At 43.7% G+C, this 19586-nt stretch overlaps 2 protein-coding genes across 2 annotated transcripts; both read left to right on the top strand.

Moving 5' to 3' along the window:
• Window positions 1–857: 857 nt before the first annotated feature.
• Window positions 858–5227, top strand: LOC143527225 (saxiphilin-like). Its single transcript, XM_077022272.1, has 3 exons — window positions 858–1383; window positions 2072–2287; window positions 2624–5227. The coding sequence occupies exons 1-3, from the start codon at window positions 1209–1211 to the stop codon at window positions 2929–2931; spliced, it is 699 nt and encodes a 232-aa protein (XP_076878387.1). The 5' UTR covers window positions 858–1208; the 3' UTR covers window positions 2932–5227.
• Window positions 5228–5372: 145 nt separating this feature from the next.
• On the top strand, window positions 5373–8836 carry LOC143527226 (saxiphilin-like). The gene is made up of 4 exons (XM_077022274.1): window positions 5373–5569; window positions 6150–6365; window positions 7840–8055; window positions 8567–8836. The coding sequence occupies exons 1-3, from the start codon at window positions 5395–5397 to the stop codon at window positions 8046–8048; spliced, it is 600 nt and encodes a 199-aa protein (XP_076878389.1). The 5' UTR covers window positions 5373–5394; the 3' UTR covers window positions 8049–8055; window positions 8567–8836.
• Window positions 8837–19586: the final 10750 nt, after the last annotated feature.

Raw genomic sequence — 19586 nt, 5'->3', positions numbered from 1 at the left:
TTGTTGTTCTGACCACAGAATACAGACAATGTCTCTCTCTTTGTGGACACCCTTCAGCACCTCCTAAGACAAAGTGTGAGCAGGAGAGGGACAGTGCGATGGCCCAGCACCTGACAGGAGTCTTCATCCCTCAGTGTGATTCGGACGGTAACTACAAGCCTGTACAGTGCAGTGGTTCCACAGGATACTGCTGGTGTGTGAACAGTCTGGGCCAGGAGGTAGCAGGCACCAAAAGCCCACCTGGTCGCCCACCTTCCAACTGTGTAGCAGCAGGTAACCAAACTTGTTTTGTGACAGAAAAAAATCGGTGCAATTGAGTTTTTGGGAAAGTGTCATGTTGTAGATGTATGAGTATTTTCTTCATGAGAGTTGTAGAGGTCAAGGAAAAGTCTCCTATCACAGTGAACTTACTTTTCAGTTAGGGATTATTAAGAACCTTCTATTGATTATTGTGCATTGGACATCCTCAGAGACTTCAGAAACGTAATGTTCTTCCGATGATTTTCAGTTGTTTAAGTACAACCCGGTGAAGCTTTTGTTTAAATGTCAAGATCATTGTTGTTCTGACCACAGAATACAGACAATGTCTCTCTCTTTGTGGACACCCTTCAGCACCTCCTAAGACAAAGTGTGAGCAGGAGAGGGACAGTGCGATGGCCCAGCACCTGACAGTAGTCTTCATCCCTCAGTGTGATGCGGACGGTAACTACAAGCCTGTACAGTGCAGTGGTTCCACAGGATACTGCTGGTGTGTGAACAGTTTGGGTCAGGAGGTAGCAGGCACCAAAAGCCCACCTGGTCGCCCACCTTCCAACTGTGTAGCAGCAGGTAACCAAACTTGTTTTGTGACAGAAAAAAAACAGTGCAATTGAGTTTTTGGGAAAGTGTCATGTTGAAGTTGTATGAGTATTTTCTTCATGAGAGTTGTAGTAGTCAAGGAAAAGTCTCCTATTACAGTGAACTTACTTTTTAGTTAGGGATTATTAAGAACATTCTATTGATTATTGTGCATTGAACATCCTCAGAGACTTCAGAAACGTAACGTTCTTCGGATGATTTTCAGTTGATTAAGTGCAACCCAGTGAAGCTTTTGTTTAAATGTCAAGATCATTGTTGTTCTGACCATAAAATACAGACAATGTCTCTCTCTTTGTGGACACCCTTTAGCACCTCCTAAGACAAAGTGTGAGCAGGAGAGGGACAGTGCGATGGCCCAGCAACTGACAGGAGTCTTCATCCCTCAGTGTGATGCGGACGGTAACTACAAGCCTGTACAGTGCAGTGGTTCCACAGGATACTGCTGGTGTGTGAACAGTATGGGCCAGGAGGTAGCAGGCACCAAAAGCCCACCTGGTAAACCACCTACCAACTGTGTAGCAGCAGGTAATCTAATTTGTTCTTTGACAGAAAAAAAAACAGTGCAATTGAGTTTTGGGAAAGTCCCAAGGACTTGTATGAGTATTTTCTTCATGAGATTTGTAGTATTCAAGGACAATTTTCTTTTCACTATGAACTTACTTTTTGTTAAGGGATGTGGACTAAGGATCAGGCCAGTTGGGATCATAGGGTTTTGTTTTGTCCTAGTTGATGTGATCTGAGAGTTGGTTACATCTCTGACATAAATTTTTTACTTTTCAAATTCTCTGTAACAATATTGCATGGGTGTCTCCACATAGTTAAAACAATGGTTTTGCTTTCACATTGAGATGATGACATGAACATTTTCAAAATCCTTGCTGAATAAGAACTTGCACCTTTTTTAATAAAGACCTCATTAAATGGTTATTATCCATTATTGATTATCTCATGAAACGTTTCTTCCTGGGATTTGTAGTATTCAAGGACAATTCTCCTTTCACAGTGAACTTTCTTTTTATTAAGGGATTATTAAGAACCTTCTATTGATTAGTGTGCAGGGGAATTCCTCAGAGACTTCAGAAACGTAATGTTCTTTCGATGATTTTCAGTTGCTTAAGCACAACCCAGTGAAGCTTTTGTTTACATGTCAAGATCATTGTTGTTCTGACCACAGAATACAGACAATGTCTCTTTCTTTGTGGATACCCTTTAGCACCTCCTAAGACAAAGTGTGAGCAGGAGAGGGACAGTGCGATGGCCAAACGCAGGATAGGATTCTTCATCCCTCAGTGTGATGCGGACGGTAACTACAAGCCAGTACAGTGCAGTGGAGCCACAAGATACTGCTGGTGTGTGAACAGTTTGGGCCAGGAGGTAGCAGGCACCAAAAGCCCACCTGGTCACCCACCTACCAACTGTGTAGCAGCAGGTAACCAAACTTGTTTTGTCACAGAAAAATATCGGTGCAATTGAGTTTTTGGGAAAGTGTCATTTTGTAGTTGTATGAGTATTTTCTTCATGAGAGTTGTAGAGGTCAAGGAAAAGTCTCCTATCACAGTGAACTTACTTTTTATTTAGGGATTATTAAGAACTTTCTATTGATTATTGTGCATTGGACATACTCAAAGACTTCAGAAACGTAATGTTCTTCTGATGATTTTCAGTTGCTTAAGCACAACCCTGTGAAGCTTTTGTTTAAATGTCAAGATCATTGTTCTGACCACAGAATACAGACAATGTCTCTCTCTTTTTGGACACCCTTCAGCACCTCCTAAGACAAAGTGTGAGCAGGAGAGGGACAGTGCGATGGCCCAGCACCTGACAGGAGTCTTCATCCCTCAGTGTGATGCGGACGGTAACTACAAGCCTGTACAGTGCAGTGGTTCCACAGGATACTGCTGGTGTGTGAACAGTTTGGGCCAGGAGGTAGCAGGCACCAAAAGCCCACCTGGTCGCCCACCTTCCAACTGTGTAGCAGCAGGTAACCAAACTTGTTTTGTGACAGAAAAAAATCAGTGCAGTTGCGTTTTTGGGAGTGTCTTGTTGTATGAGTATTTTCTTCATGAGAGTTGAAGTAGTCAAGGAAAAGTTTCGTATCATAGTGAACTTACTTTTTGTTAAGGGATACAGACTAAGGTTCAGGCCAGTTAGGATCATAGGGTTTTGTTTTGTCACAGTTGATATGAACTGAGAGCTGGTTACATCTCTGACAGGATTTTTTTACTTTTCAAATTCTCTGTAAAAAATTGCATAGATGTGTCCACATAGTTAAAGCAATAGTTTTGCTTTCACATTGAGATGATGACATGTTCATTTTAAAAATTGTTGCTGAAGAATAATTTGCTTTTTCAATACAGACCTCATTAAATGGTTATTATCCATTATTGATTCTCATGAATATTTTCTTCATGAGAGTTGTAGTAGTCAAGGAAAAGTCTCCTATCACAGTGAACTTACTTTTTATTTAGGGATTATTAAGAACCTTCTATTGATTATTGTGCACTGGACATCCTCAGAGACTTCAGAAATGTAATGTTCTTCTGATGAATTTCAGTTGCTTAAGCGCAACCCTGTGAAGCTTTTGTTTAAATGTCAAGATCATTGTTCTGACCACAGAATACAATGTCTCTCTCTTTGTGGACAACCTTTAGCACCTCCTAAGACAAAGTGTGAGCAGGAGAGGGACAGTGCGATGGCCCAGCACCTGACAGGAGTCTTCATCCCTCAGTGTGATGCGGACGGTAACTACAAGCCAGTACAGTGCAGTGGTTCCACAGGATACTGCTGGTGTGTGAACAGTTTGGGTCAGGAGGTAGCAGGCACCAAAAGCCCACCTGGTCGCCCACCTTCCAACTGTGTAGCAGCAGGTAACCAAACTTGTTTTGTGACAGACAAAAATCAGTGCAATTGAGTTTTTTGGAGTGTCACGTTGTAGTTGTATGAGTATATTCTTCATGAGAGTTGTAGTAATCAGAGACAATTCTCCTTTCACAGTGAACTGACTTTTTGTTAAGGGATGTGGACTAAGAATCAGGCCAGTTGGGATCGTAGAGTTTTGTTTTGTCCTAGTTGATGTGATCTGAGAGCTGGTTACAACTCTGACATGAATTTTTACCCTTTCAAATTCTCTGTAAAAAATTGCATAGGTGTCTCCACATAGTTAAAGCAATGCTTTAGCTTTTACATTGAGATGATGACATGAACATTTAAAAAATCCTTGCTGAAGAATAATTGGCTCTTTTTCAATATAGACCTCATTAAATTGTTATTATCCTTTATTGATTATCATGCATGGGATATCCTCTGTGATGTATTTAATGGTGAGATACTTCAGAAACGTAAAATGTGATATAAAGTCAACTGAAAGATTTGGTCAGCAGAACACTTGAAAACATGACTGACCATAGTCATAACTTCCCATTTCTAAAATAGATAATTGGGAAAGTTGGTGAATAAATTAAAGAATTTCCCTATTCAGCTGTATTTAGATCATTTTAACTGATGAAACTTTTGGGCTTTTGAAGAGGGGAGTGGGTCTTCTGACCCAGACAGAATGATGAGATGGTGGGATCATTCTACTTGGTAATCTCCCATAACTACCAGACTGAGATGAGATCCATCTCCCACTGAAGAGCAACGCTCTGCCATAGCACACCTGGTTCGGCAATGCCAGAAAATCTGATCAAATTCATGACTAGTTTAGCTTTTTGGTTTTCGGGGGCTCCTGTTAGTTTATCCTGGAAACAAGGCATGCAGATGCATTTAAAATAAAATCGAGAGTATTATATTCCAGAAAATATTTGTTACTTACACAATTTTACAATATATCTTCTGAAGAACTCCTCAGAAATTGCCCTAGTCTGTATGCATAGATTGTGGCCCCATCAGGCTCAATGTTAATCTAATATAAGCATGTCTCTCTCTTTGTGGACAACCTTTAGCACCTCCTAAGACAAAGTGTGAGCAGGAGAGGGACAGTGCGATGGCCCAGCAACTGACAGGAGTCTTCATCCCTCAGTGTGATGCGGATGGTAACTACAAGCCTGTACAATGCAGTGGATCCACAGGATACTGCTGGTGTGTGAACAGTTTGGGCCAGGAGGTAGCAGGCACCAAAAGTCCACCAGGTCGCCCACCTTCCAACTGTGTAGCAGCAGGTAACCAAACTTGTTTTGTCACAGAAAAATATCAGTGCAATTGAGTTTTTGGGAAAGTGTCATTTTGTAGTTGTATGAGTATTTTCTTCATGAGAGTTGTAGTAGTCAAGGAAAAGTCTCCTATCACAGTGAACTTAATTTTTATTTAGGGATTATTAAGAACCTTCTATTGATTATTGTGCATTGGACATCCTCAAAGACTTCAGAAACGTAACGTTCTTCTGATGATTTTCAGTTGCTTAAGCGCAACCCTGTGAAGCTTTTGTTTAAATGTCAAGATCATTGTTCTGACCACAGAATACAGACAATGTCTCTCTCTTTGTGTGGACACCCTTCAGCACCTCCTAAGACAAAGTGTGAGCAGGAGAGGGACAGTGCGATGGCCCAGCACCTGACAGGAGTCTTCATCCCTCAGTGTGATGCGGACGGTAACTACAAGCCAGTACAGTGCAGTGGTTCCACAGGATACTGCTGGTGTGTGAACAGTATGGGCCAGGAGGTAGCAGGCACCAAAAACCCACCTGGACGCCCACCTTCCAACTGTGTAGCAGCAGGTAACCAAACTTGTTTTGTGACAGACAAAAATCAGTGCAATTGAGTTTTTTGGAGCGTCACGTTGTAGTTGTATGAGTATATTCTTCATGAGAGTTGTAGTAATCAGAGACAATTCTCCTTTCACAGTGAACTTACTTTTTGTTAAGGGATGTGGACTAAGAATTAGGCCAGTTGGGATCATAGAGTTTTGTTTTGTCCTAGTTGATGTGATCTGAGAGCTGGTTACATCTCTGACATGAATTTTTAACTTTTCAAATTCTCTGTAAAAAATTGCATAGGTGTTTGCACATAGTTAAAACAATGGCTTTGCTTTCACATCAAGATGATGACATGAACATTAAAATATTTGCTGAAGAATAAGTTGCTCTTTTTGAATACAGACCTCATTAAATGGTTATCATCCATTATTGATTATTGTGCATGGGATATCCTCGGAGAGACTTCCCAAACTTAACAACCATCCAATGATTTTCAGTTGCTTAAATGCAACCCAGTGAAACATTTGTTTAAATGTCAAGATCACTGTTGTTCTGACCACATAATACAGACAATGTCTCTCTCTTTGTGGACACCCTTCAGCACCTCCTAAGACAAAGTGTGAGCAGGAGAGGGACAGTGCGATTGCTAAAGGCATGCCGGGAGTCTTCATCCCTGAGTGTGATGCGGATGGTAACTACAAGCCAGTACAGTGCAGTGGATCCACAGGATACTGCTGGTGTGTGAACAATATGGGACAGCAGATAGCAGGCACCAACACCCCACCTGGTCAACCACAACCCAACTGCGTAGCAGCAGGTAACCAAACTTGGTGTGTGACAGGAAAAATCAGTGCAATTTAGTTTTTGGGAAAGTGTCATGTTTTTATTAAGGGATGTGGACTAAGCTTCGGACCAGTTGGAATCATGGGGTTTTGCTTTGTCATAGTTGATGTGATCTGAGTGCTCATTACTGTAACGAACTGCGCGACGCAGGACACGGATGCAGAAGGAAACGCTGAGAAGAGTGAGATTTATTACAAGGCATTCCGTAATCGAGGTCATAGTCACAGGCAGGGGTCATAACAGGCGAGCCATCCAAATGAGACAGACACGAGGGCATGACAACACAGACTGATAACAAAACCAGGCAGGGTAACACAGAACAGAGAATAAACAAACAGAGATTATAAATACCGGGAACTGAAGTAACAAGGCACATGAATCCACAGCAGCACGAGAGAACGAATAACTGACCAGGGGCTAGGAAAACACAGGGACTATGAGTACATGGAACTAACAAGACACAGCTGAGGACGATAACGACACGGGCGTGGCAGACAGAGGGAAACCGGGGCAACAGACAAGCAGGGCGGGGCTAACGGGCAAGGAACAACATAGACATGGGCAACAGAGACACCGGAGTGACAGCAAGGAGAGGGGGGCGTAGCCCTACGTGACAATTACAAAACTGACATAAATTTTTACCTTTCAAATTCTCTGTGAAAAATTGCATAGGTGTCTCCACATAGTTAGAGCAATGGTTTAGCTTTTCCATTGAGATGATGACATGAACATTTAAAAAATCCTTGCTGAAGAATAATTTGCTTTTTTCAATATAGATATAATTATTTTACAAGGTTATTATCCGCTATTGATTATCCTCTGTGATGTATTTAATGTTGAGATACTTCAGAAATGTAAATTGTTATATAAAGTCATCTGAAATATTTGGTCAACAGAACACTTGAAAACATGACTGACCATAGTCATAGCTTCCCATTTCTAAAAAAGATAATTGGGAAAGTTGGTGAATAAATTAAAGAATTCCCCTATTCAGTAGTATTTAGATAATTTTAACTGAAGGAACTTTGGGGCTTTTGAAGAGGGGAGTGGGTCTTCTGACCCAGACAGAATGTTGAGATGCTGGGATCATTCTACTTGCTCATCTCCCATAACTCCCAGACTGAGATGAGATACATCTCCCACTGAAGAGCTACTTTCTGCCAAAGACAGCACTGCTGGTTTGGGCCAAAAACTTAATTAATTAATGATTAAATTCCTGACTGGTTTGGCTTTTTTCTTCTCTGGACTCCTAATGGTGTCCTGGAACAAGGCACATGTTTGTGTTATAAATCAAATAAAATTTGTCAAGGAAGTATGCATAATTTTCGTAGTTGTCAAGGATAATGCATGTCTAATATGATATCTCTGTGTGTGTGTGTGTGTGTGTGTGTGTGTGTGTGTGTGTGTGTGTGTGTGTGTGTGTGTGTGTGTGTGTGTCCACCCTTCAGCTTGTCCTAAGACTAAATGTCAGCAGGAGAGGGACAATGCAATGGTCAAACACCTGACAGGAAGCTTCATTCCTCAGTGTGATATGCAGGGTAACTACAACCCTCTACAGTGTTGGGGTTCTACAGGATACTGTTGGTGTGTGGACAGTACGGGGCAGCAGACAGCAGGCACCAAAACTCCACCTGGTCACCCACCTCCCAACTGTTAAGCTCCAGGTAACCAGACTTCTTCAGCAACACTAAGATTCAGTACAATTAATGAGTTTTGGCGCCATTATCATGTTGTATCTCTGAGTAAAACACAGTAACAACTGTGCAAATAACCACATACCGCCTGTTAAAATGTTTAAATCCATACTTGAAAAAATTATTTACAACACAGATTTACAGATATAAATATAATCACTTAAGTCATCAGATTACGTTAAAACGTAATCAACATGTAAGTCGTAATCAAAAAGCCTCAGCTCACACTCGGGGAACTCCTCAACTCTGCTGCTTTGACTTATTTCATAACAAAACAAAATAAAACAATAAAACAGCTGGTTTAACTGGGATCTTTGAGAGTATCTGATGTGTGCTGGTGTTTAATATGTTGTATAATACAAACTTGATTTCCTTGCAGTTAAACCTGATTTACTGCTCAGTACTGTTTATGCTTTCATCTGTTAGGAGAATGATTTCAGTCCAACTCCCTTTACAGTGAGATGTCATTTGTGTCTGTTAGGGTTTCTACAGAAAAGAAGATTTGTGTGCATGAAGACCTTACCAACGAGCTGAAGCAAGAATGTAAAGGAGCAGTTCCTACACAACCAGACATCACCCCGTATATCTAACAAGCTTCATAGGGTTATTAATTTCTCACATGGTGCTTCACTTATTTACCAGTGTCACATTTCCTTTTGACTATCTGTGCTTGTGTTATGATTAATATACAAATGAAATAATAAATGTAAAACTGCTCCAATGAATAAAAAAGTGACTGCATTGAAATATATTGATATTTGAAACATTCTTGAGTCTAAGTGAACACACTCATTTGCATGTGAAAAAATGGTGTTTCAATGAAATGGTTGTATGACTAAATCGAAAAACAAATCCAGAGAACTAATCAAGAGTCAGAAAACAGACAGGCAAATAAGACTATAAGCAGAGGTACAAGACATCTATGAAAAGTCATAACCAGTGTGACATGCAAAAATATTTCAACATACTCATATAGGTGAACACTGGAAGATACAAAATGTGTGTACATATTTTTATATTTTTACTATTATTATATATTATTTATTACATAATAATAAAAATATAAAAACAATAATAATGGTCTTACATCATGAGGCAGATGAGTGTGGAAGATGAAGAGATAAAGTGGTCTGTAACGCAGCATGTGCTGCAGAGCGAGGGGATGGACACAAACGCTGAGAAGAGCGAAACTTATTAAAGGACATTCCATCATCGTCGTCACTAAAACAATCCAGGGTCATAACGGGAGGGCAGTCCGAATAACAAAGGTACACAGGCATGACGAAAACGGGGAAACGTGAACAAGGCAGGGAGACACAGAGCACAAGAACAATGGGCGATAGCAATCAAAACTAGAACATACCACAAATATCCGACAAAGACATAGGAGACTCAGGGACTATAAATACACAGAACCTAAACAAGGAACAGGTGACAACAATGACGACAGGGGCGTGTCAGATTATAGGAAATCATAGAGACAAATGAGCAGGGCGGGATGAACGGGCAAGGAACACAGACACGAGGGAACCCGGAGTGACAGCTAGGAGAGGGGGGCGTAACCCTACGTGACAAGGTCAGTGTCCTTTAATGCTCCCATTCCAGTCCGTTAAGTGAACGCCATCTAGCTTAAAACGTTTTTTGTGCTTCCCTGAATAGCTTAAATGTTCACTATTATTAAGGTCTCTTTGGCTGGAAATGTAACTCAGCTATGTGTTGAGGTTGAACAGTTGTGGAAATACACTACATTCTTGGAAGATGCCCACTGTAACGCAACATGCCCTGTGGAGCGAGGAAGTGGCCCCAAATGCTGAGGAGGGCGAGGTTTAATGAAGGGAATACCAAAATCAGGGTCAAGCAGGAAAGCAGTGGTCAAATCATTTAAGCAGTCCGAAACAGAAACTACATGCAGAGACATGATGCGAACACCGGGAACAGAATAAGACACACACAGGTAGAACACAGAACAAATCTAGATAACAAGGAGACAGGGATACAACGATAGGGCAGCAAAACGGGGAGTACTTACAAAACAACAAGCACAGAAATGGCAGAGAACAAGAATGCAATGAATACTGGAAAACAGGAATACAATAACCGACACCGGATTAGGGAAACACGGGGACTATACACAGAACTAATAGGAACTAGACACAGGAGCGGGTACTGACAACCGGGGCGTGACAGACGGAGGGAAACCATAGAACCCGGGTGGGATAAATAGACAAGGAAAAAACAGGCACGAGGAACAGGGAACCGGAGTGACAGCTAGGAGAGGGGGCATAGCCCTACGTGACACCCGCAGTCAGCTTGCTCGGGGTATTGCATATTATTTTTAGAATTGTGTGTGAAGTGTGATGAATGGAACCCACTGTTTCAGGAACATGGCAAAATGTTTAAAAATGTATAATATAGTAGTCAATATTATTAATGCGTATCAATCAAAAAGGTTTTAATATAATGACATGGAAATAAAACTTGTTACCATTTCATTAGATGTGCCTGAACTCTACAAAAATGTGTTACTTGGAGTGGAATTTTAGACAATGATATAATTCCATAACATTACCAAAATATAGTTCAGCACAGTTTTGTAAACTCTGGCATGTTACACTTGTCTTCATTTCAGACATCTTGTGGAAGAATGAGTAACGTAATCGCTTTAACGAAGTGAAATACACCATGGATACACCAGCAGCAATTTGAGCTGGTACATGCAGACTTTGAATTCGTTTTTAACACCCTCATGGTCACTAAATTGGCTCTCCTACAGGAGTGCAGTAGCAGTTACTGAGCACAAGATGGCAGTATGGAGTTGATAGAGCAGGGGTGTCCAAAGTCCGGCCCGCAGTCCAAATGCAGTGTATTAATACAAAATTACACTCTCGCTTGAATCTTGCTTGAGTTAGCCAAACAGTTCACTTATATCTCGTTCCGTTACACTAACGTTATGTAGTTCAACATGATTACAAACTTCTCAATCTTGACCATACTTCTGTCTTAAAAGAATCTGAGATTCAGGAGATCTACAAGAGGTACTTGATCCAAGCAGAATGTAAAAAAGCAGATCTGCAATACAAAAAAACTAAAAATTACGGAATTGGAGTATAAATAAACAAAATGTATAAAGATGCGAGTAGGTCTCAGTTTAATATGCTTGTTTTTGCAAGGTAAGTAAATAGGTTTCTTCTGTCCACAGGCTCAACAAGACAATCAAATTTCTCTTAAAAAAGGGTTAAGAATGTAATGAACAAATGCAAACAAAATATTCCATTAACCAAAGGAAGTGTTTGCATACATGTCCCTCATGTGACGGGCAGGGTGAGCAACTCAAAAAGGAAGCGATCACGCCAAGTCTCAGGGAAAGAGGATGGTTTAATAGAAAGTGTGCAAACCAAAAACCCGTGCATTGTTCCAAATGAAGGAAATAATAACCAGCAGTCAACTGGTACAAAGACAAGACGTATATAGACGAACAAACGACCCTCAGGTGAGACTGATCACGGGTCCCGCCCACCTGAAGGACGAACATCACGTGACAAAAAACAGGACCGCTGCCGCTGTAACCGGGGGCGACCGGTAGGGGGCCCCCCCACAACGTGACACCTCACAGCTGTACCATCCATGTGGTCTGCAATTAAAAGGTCTACCCATTGCTCCAACTGCACTCTTGGCATCGCTTCTTTCTGAAGTATTGCCACATTATGCAAAACTGCACAGGCTGCTACAATGTCTCAGGGGTGACTCTGAGATGGCGCAAGCAGTTAAATCTGCTCCAAATGCCATTTCAATGCATGCCCTTGTCTTAGAATGTGCACAATTGAACCTCCTCTCTGCATCTGTTGAAGGGTCTGCATAGGGTAAGGGGAAAAGGTTAGCAGGGTTCACCCCTACCCCCAAGCAGTTAGCCAGGAAAAGCACCTACAATTATAAGAAGTAGAGTTAAATACTGAGGCCATCTGTACTATTTTGTGTGGTTGGAGTATTCTTACCTTGGGCAAACCTCTGTGCCTGTTCAGGGTTCATGCGATCCCCACTTTTCAGTAAAGGTAAAACATAAGCCGATTTCCAGATATTAGGAATTTTGTTTTCTTGCACAGACAGATTAAAAATATATGCCACTGGCTCAGCTATGATGTCAGCAGCTAATTGTAGGAAATAAGGCGGGAGGTTGTCTGGACCAGCAGATTTTTTATATCTAGCCTTTTTAGCTCCTTACAGACCTTACTGACAGGAATATTAGAGAAAACAAAAGTGTGTGACACACACATACACACACTGTATAGCCTAGTGATTAAGCCCATCTTCCTTTTCCTGTGTGTGTAAGACATTGTGTGTGTTTCTCCACTGTAGGTTCACTCTGAAGAAGGGACAGCAGGTGTGTGCCAGCATTGGCGTAGGAACCGGGGGGGATGGGGTGGACGTGTCCCACCCAATATCAGAAACAGGTAGATTTGTCCCACCCAAAAATGTAACCACAGAAAAAGCAGAAACTGTTTAAAACTTTTATTCTAAAAGCGTGGTCTTTCGCTTTCGCGGTCTGGGTCTTTCGCTTTCTTAAGGCTTGTGTTGAGATGTTCAGAAATATCCCGCACTCATAGCGTCACTGACCCGAGCTCTCGCCTCGCTGCAGCGTCGGGTAGTTTGTGCCCGCGTTAAACGCGAGGTCAGTGATAAGAGCAATGAATAGCCAACCATATGACCATATATATGACAATAAAACAGCTTTATTGTAATGTGCTGTTATGGTAACAGACTAGGAGGGTTTGGGTTAGCTAAAGTTTATATTAAAACTTGTCAGAAAGCTCTCAGAAACGTAAAGTTACATTACTCTCTGGCCACGTCCCAAACTGCTGACTGCTACTACACTGAATGTGTAAAAAATAAAATATAATAAATAAAACAAATAAACAAACGAATAAATAAAAGGACACCATGGTTTGAAGTGCTTTCAGTAGTGCAGTATGTAATGTTCCAGAGTGTGCTGTTTGCAGGATCGTTGCAGCAAATTCTGGGCCCTGTACACTCTCAATGTCAGTGGGCCCCTATAAATGCCAGTAAACGAGGCACATGAGCAAAATGGGCCCCTCTCCCTACTCGGGCCCTGGGTAGTCAGGTCCACTTTTCCCCCCACTACCACGCCCATGGCTGTTTGGGACACAGCCTTACTGTCAAACATTAATGTTAGTCTTGTCTAGTCAGGAAACCTTAACATAAATTTTTTGTCATTTCATTTCAGCATGCCACCAAAGGTAAAAATAAAACCACAGGACACAACGCTCCTGAGTTTTAAAAAAAAGAGTGGAGACAGTGTAAGTATACAATAATAATAATAATAATAATAATAATAATAATAATCAAACCTGTTATATTATTTTAAATATTATGCATCACCTTATTAGGAGAGTACTGGTTCAAAGAGTGTACAGTAACAGTGCAGAAGCTGCAGAGATCATTCGTGCTTTGCCTTCAAAGATACGTGGATTATTTAGTCAAGTGGAAGCTCTGGTCAGGTAGTAGTCCCTGTTTCATTCTCTGAGGCAGAGAGAAGTTTTAGTGGCCTCCGCAGGCTCAAGACATGGCTCTGCTCTACAATGACTCAAAAAAGACTTAACCATGCCGCTATCAGTCATGTCCATCAGAATAAGCTTGATTTGTTGGATAAAAAGATAATCTGCAAGGAATTTGCAGGAATTTGTAGCTGTGAATGATAAGAGAAGAAAATATTTTGGTTCTCAAGCATAGACCATGAGTCTAAATCCTTAAAACTCAGCTCCTACAGAGAGCATACAATCTTTTTTTGGTTATATCTGAATATAATCCATACATTGGATGCATTATTTATTTAAAGTTTTTGGACAACAGTATCATGTATTATTGCGTATCTTGTTTAGTTTATAAAGTGTCCTTTAATTTGGATTTATCTAATAATAAACATAAGTACAGAAAATGTCATATTTTGTTTATTTATTTGCAGTTTACTGTAATTCCACAAATGTTCTATGTCACGATACATACAGTGATTAACTACCTTACCTACAGTGGAATCAGTTTATATTAATATTTTACAGGATAGGGTGGGCTTTTATTTGATAGCAAATGTGTCCCCCCAATGTCAAACCTGCTCCTACGCCCTTGTGTGCCAGAACCACTGACCCATGGGTGCAGCAGCACATCAAGGTTCTGCAGAGCAGGACGGTGGGAGGCCAGAACCCACTTTGATCCTCTTCATCACACTCTTCCTCCTGACCATTGATCACTCAATCAGAGGAGGAGGACAGATCAAGCAAAGCTATTATTCTGTGACGATGGTGCCACAGAAAGAGCGCGAGGTGAAGGAACGTTGACAACCTTCATTCTTCACACCCAATACTCAAGCTCAGTGAAAGTAAAAGCTGACGAAGCAGCAGTGATAACTGATAATGCTGAAATACAGCAGCAGCGATAACTCAGAGTGCTGATTAACAGTAACAGTAGAGAGTACGTGCAGAAAAGTGAATCAACATTGCTAAGTGAATATGTAACATAAATGAACGACTTACTGAGAACATCTTGTGTAATTTTTTTGTCATGCCGACAATATCATGTGGTCTTCCTTAGCTGAGCATAAGATCTTAAGAGAAAACTGTGTGTGAGACACGCCCTCAGATGATTCTGAGGAACGGTTAGACCCATGAGGGTCAAATAAAGGTTAAAGTGTTCTTTTGTGTATATATGACTAACTGTTTGATAACTTATGAAATGTGTTTGTCTGAGTACTTTTCTAAAGGATTATGTGAGCACTTATCTAATGGACTTATCCATTTATTTTATACAACAAGGTGGTCTGTCCTGATGGCCTTCAGCCATTAGCCATGACTTTTAAGCGTGACTTTGTATTTTTATTCTTCAGGCTCTTTTTCCCTAAGCATGATATTGTAATCTTGTTAATTTCCTCAAAAATGTACTTGTATGAAGTAAAGCTGAGGATCTTGCTTTCTATATGAATATGTATTTCTTTTTTCATTTTGATTCTACATTGTACTAACAATACATTTGACATAAGTTTTAGATTTTTTTTATCCCTTTTCATAATTAACAGATTTCAAAATTGAAAGCTCAAAAACCATAATTCATAATACAGTTTACTTTATTTACTTCTTTTAGCCTATGTGTTTCCAAACGAATGAGAGTGTCACGTTGTGGGGGGGCCCCCTGCCGGTCGCCCCCGTTTACAGCGGCAGATGTCCTGTTTTTGGTCACGTGATGTTCGTCCCTCCGGTGGGCGGGACCCGTGATCCGTCTCACCTGAGGGTCGTTTGTTCGTCTATATATGTCTTGTCTTTGTACCAGTTCATGAAGTATCATGAAGACGTTTGAGTGGCTCCTCCTCTGCCTCCTCAGACCCCAGATACAGCATGCTCAGGATGGACTTCAGTTTGCTTACCGCGCAGGTGTTGGCGTGGATGACGCCATCCTATACCTACTACACAGAGCACATTCACACCTGGACAATAAGAACACAGTCAGGATTCTTTTTCTGGACTTCTCGAGTGCTTTTAACACCATTCAGCCCCTTTTACTACAGGATAAGCTGAACAGGATGTGTGTGGACCCCTGCCTGGTTGTCTAGATCACCAGCTACCTCACCAACAGGCCACAGTATGTCAAGATGGTGGACATCACGTCTGACACTGTGATCAGTAGCACAGGAGCACCTCAGGGCACGGTGCTGGCCCCTCTACTCTTCACCCTCTACACTGCTGACTTCTGGTACAACTCTGAGCTGTGTCACATCCAGAAGTTTGCAGACGACACAGCCATCGTCGGGTGGGCTTAACGCCGAGGACAGACTGGCCTTGGCGTTAAGCAGACCCAGAAAAGCCCCCCAAAACCGGCTAGTGAATTGCGGCCCACGATCAGAAACCACGTCGACGGGGAACCCAAAATGCCTGACAATATGGTGCAGGAAGAGCGAGGCGGTCTCTTTGGCAGACGGGAGCTTGGGGAGGGCTACGAACCTAGCTACCTTGGAGAACCTGTCCACGATAACTAATATGGTAGTGTTGCCACGGGAGGGTGGCAACCCCGTAACGAAGTCTAATGAGGCGTGAGTCCAGGGCCTGGATGGAATAGGCAGGGGGCGAAGAAGACCCGAGGGCTTAGAGTGGGTCGTTTTGTTTTGTACGCACGTGACACAGGTCGAAACAAAGTCGCTAACGTCCTTATCAATCCCCGGCCACCAAAACCGTCTACGAATAAGTTCCGCCGTACGACGAGAGCCAGGATGCGCAGCAAAGGGTGAGTTGTGACCCCATTCCATGACCTTCTTTCGCAGGTTAGGGTGGACAAAGAGACGACCCGATGGCTCACCACCTGGGCCAGGATCGGCTGCTAACGCCCGTTTAACGGCGGTCTCGACCTCCCATTGAATGGGCGCAACAATTTTGGAGGCGGGAATGACTGTACCGGGCTCGGTGGAGTCGGGGGGTGTCTCCCATTGACGAGAGAGAGCATCGGGCTTAACGTTTTTAGTCCCTGGGCGATAGGAGAGGGTAAACTCGAAGTGCTCAAAGAAGAGCGACCACCTGGCCTGACGGGGATTGAGCCTTTTGGCTTGCTGGAGGTAGGCCAAGTTCTTGTGGTCTGTCCACACAAGAAACGGGTGTTTGGCCCCCTCCAGCCAATGCCGCCATTCTTCCAGGGCTAGCTTTACAGCCAAGAGTTCCTTATCACCCACATCGTAATTACGCTCGGCAGGAGACATACGGTGTGAGTAATAAGCACAAGGGTGGAGCTTAAGTGGCGTACCCGTTCTCTGGGAAAGGACGGCCCCAACCCCGTAGTCAGACGCATCGACTTCCACCACAAACGGTAGGTCAGGGTTAGGCATGCACAGAACCGGCGCCGAGGTAAACCGCTCCTTGAGCTTATCAAAAGACTCCTGGGCTGCAGGAGACCAGACAAAGGGACCCGGGGTTTTCTTGGTAAGCGCAATGAGGGGACCAGCCAAAGTGCTGTAGTTCTTAATAAAGCGACGGTAGAAATTAGCAAACCCCAAGAACCGTTGAACCAAACGAAGCGATGTGGGAGTGGGCCAGTCGGCGACTGCTCGGATCTTAGCAGGATCCATAGCAAGAACGTTTTGGGCTATTCTGTAGCCCAAAAAGGCCACCTCCTGGACGTGAAACAGGGATTTTTCTAATTTAACGAACAGGTGGTTCTCCAACAGGAGTTGGAGAACCCTCCTGACGTGTTTGACGTGCTCAGACCGTGAACTACTGTAAATAAGGATGTCGTCAAGATACACGAAGGCGTACCGGTCGAGAGCCTCACGCAACACCTCATTAATAAGTCTCTGGAAGACAGCCGGGGCGTTCATCAGACCAAACGGCATCACAAGGTACTCGTAGTGACCCGATGGTGTGATGAAGGCTGTCTTCCACTCATCCCCCTCTCTGACCCTCACTAGGTTGTAGGCACTCCGAAGGTCTAGCTTCGTGAAAATGGTAGCTTGTTGGAGTGCCTCAAAGGCCGTTGACATAAGTGGCAGGGGGTGACGGTCTTTGACAGTGATCTTATTGAGACCCCTGTAATCAATGCATGGCCTCAACCCACCATCTTTCTTGCCGACAAAGAAAAAACCAGCACCGGCTGGAGACGTGGAGGGCCGTATGAACCCAGCGGCTAACGCCTCCTGGATGTACGTTTCCATGGCTCTTCGCTCAGGGGCGGCCAAAGAGAAGAGACGACCCCTAGGAGGACTAGACCCGGGAAGTAGGTCAATGGCGATGTCGTAAGACCTGTGAGGCGGAAGAAAACTGGCCTTCTTTTTGCTGAACACCGCTTGGAGGTCGTGGTATTCAGCAGGGACAGAGGACAGGTCAACGATCTCGACCGGCTTTTCAGCAGAAGAAGCAGGGAGGCTCTTACGACATGTGTTTTTGCACATAGCACCCCAAGACCCGATACTGCGCGAGAGCCAGTCTATGTCAGGGTTGTGTCGTTGCAGCCATGGAAACCCTAGTATGAGCGGCATGTGAGGGGCGCTGATGACATATAGGGTGACTAACTCAAAGTGCTCCCCGACGTGCATCTCCAGCGGTATGGTTTGGCGGTCGATACCGCCGGAGATAAGGGCGCGGCCGTCCACCGCGGCGACAGCGAGGGGTTTTTCAAGGCGAACCAGAGGGATTTGTAATTCCTGCGCTAAAGAGCTGTCGATAAAATTTGCCGCGGCACCAGAATCAACAAAAGCCATAAGGCGCTTTTCCTGTGTTTTATGCCACGACAACGAAACGTGGATGGATAAACCGGTTGTGGGAGGACTTGTGTTACGACCCACCAGAGCCTTCCCGTCTACTGGTGGGTCGTGTCTTTTCCCTGCAGCTCGGGGCATTTGGTACGTTGATGTCCCCCGCAATACAGACACCGCCCCTCCTGTAAACGCGCCTGTCTTTCCTGCCGTGACAGGCGTGTATGACCGAGCTGCATGGGTTGCGGTTCACTACTGGGATTATCGGTTTCACCGGACTGCACGTCGTCAGGCATGCGGGGTGTTTCGCGATGGAAATGCTTTTTGGTGTTTTTGCGCTCGCGCTGGCGGTTATCGAGCCGTACCGTCAGGCTGATCAGCGTTTCTAGATCAGACGGAGGGTCGCGGAGAGCTAGTTCGTCCTTCAACTCCTCCGTTAGCCCTTCCAAAAACACGGACATGAGAGAGTCCGAACCCCAACCGCTTTCGGCTGCCAACGTGCGAAACTCTATGGAGTACTCTGCTACAGACCGCTTTCCCTGCTTGAGACGCAGAAGCCGCTGACCGACAACCCCGCCCGACGAGGGATGGTAGAAGGCTCCTTTCATGGCCCGGGAGAAGCTATCGTAAGTAGCACAAACTTCGTTCTGTTTTTCCCATACGGGGGTTGCCCAAGCCAGGGCTTTGTCTGTAAGTAAGGCTATCACGTATGCTATTTTTGCGCGCTCGGTAGGGAAGCGTAGAGGTTGCTGTTCGAATACAAGCGAACACTGTAGTAGAAAACCCCTACACCCTTCGGGATCCCCTGAATAGCGAGCCGGGGCGGGGAGAGTAGGCTCAAAGTGCCGCGGGGCTGCTGCGGGTTCGGCTGGGCTCGCGGGAGGCGGATCCCGATGAGCGGGAGACGGGTTACTTAAAGCCCGAATGGCAGTGGTCACGTTGTTGAGCTGATCCATGATCTGGCGAAGGACCTGGTCATGGCTGCCCAACAACTGACCCTGCTGGGAGAGGGCTGCCCTTAGTTCTGCTGCTTCGTTAGAAGCGGCTGGTTCCATGTCACAGGCTGATTCGTTCTGTAACGTCGGTGGTAGGGACGCACACACCGCGTTAGAGAGAGCGAGAGAAAGGTGGAACCAAGTGCCACAAAAAATAACAGAACTAAAAGGAGCGCCTGAATAATCGCGGACTGCTCAACGCGTAAAAAGAAATAAGGCAAAAACAAGGACGTCAGGGGAAGTAGCTGACTAATAGCAAAAAGGCTACTCAA

This window comes from Brachyhypopomus gauderio, chromosome 11, assembly GCF_052324685.1.
Source record: "Brachyhypopomus gauderio isolate BG-103 chromosome 11, BGAUD_0.2, whole genome shotgun sequence".
Classification (NCBI taxonomy): domain Eukaryota; kingdom Metazoa; phylum Chordata; class Actinopteri; order Gymnotiformes; family Hypopomidae; genus Brachyhypopomus; species Brachyhypopomus gauderio.
The sequence above is the reverse complement of the archived record's forward strand: the minus strand, read 5'-3'. Positions and strand labels throughout refer to the sequence as shown.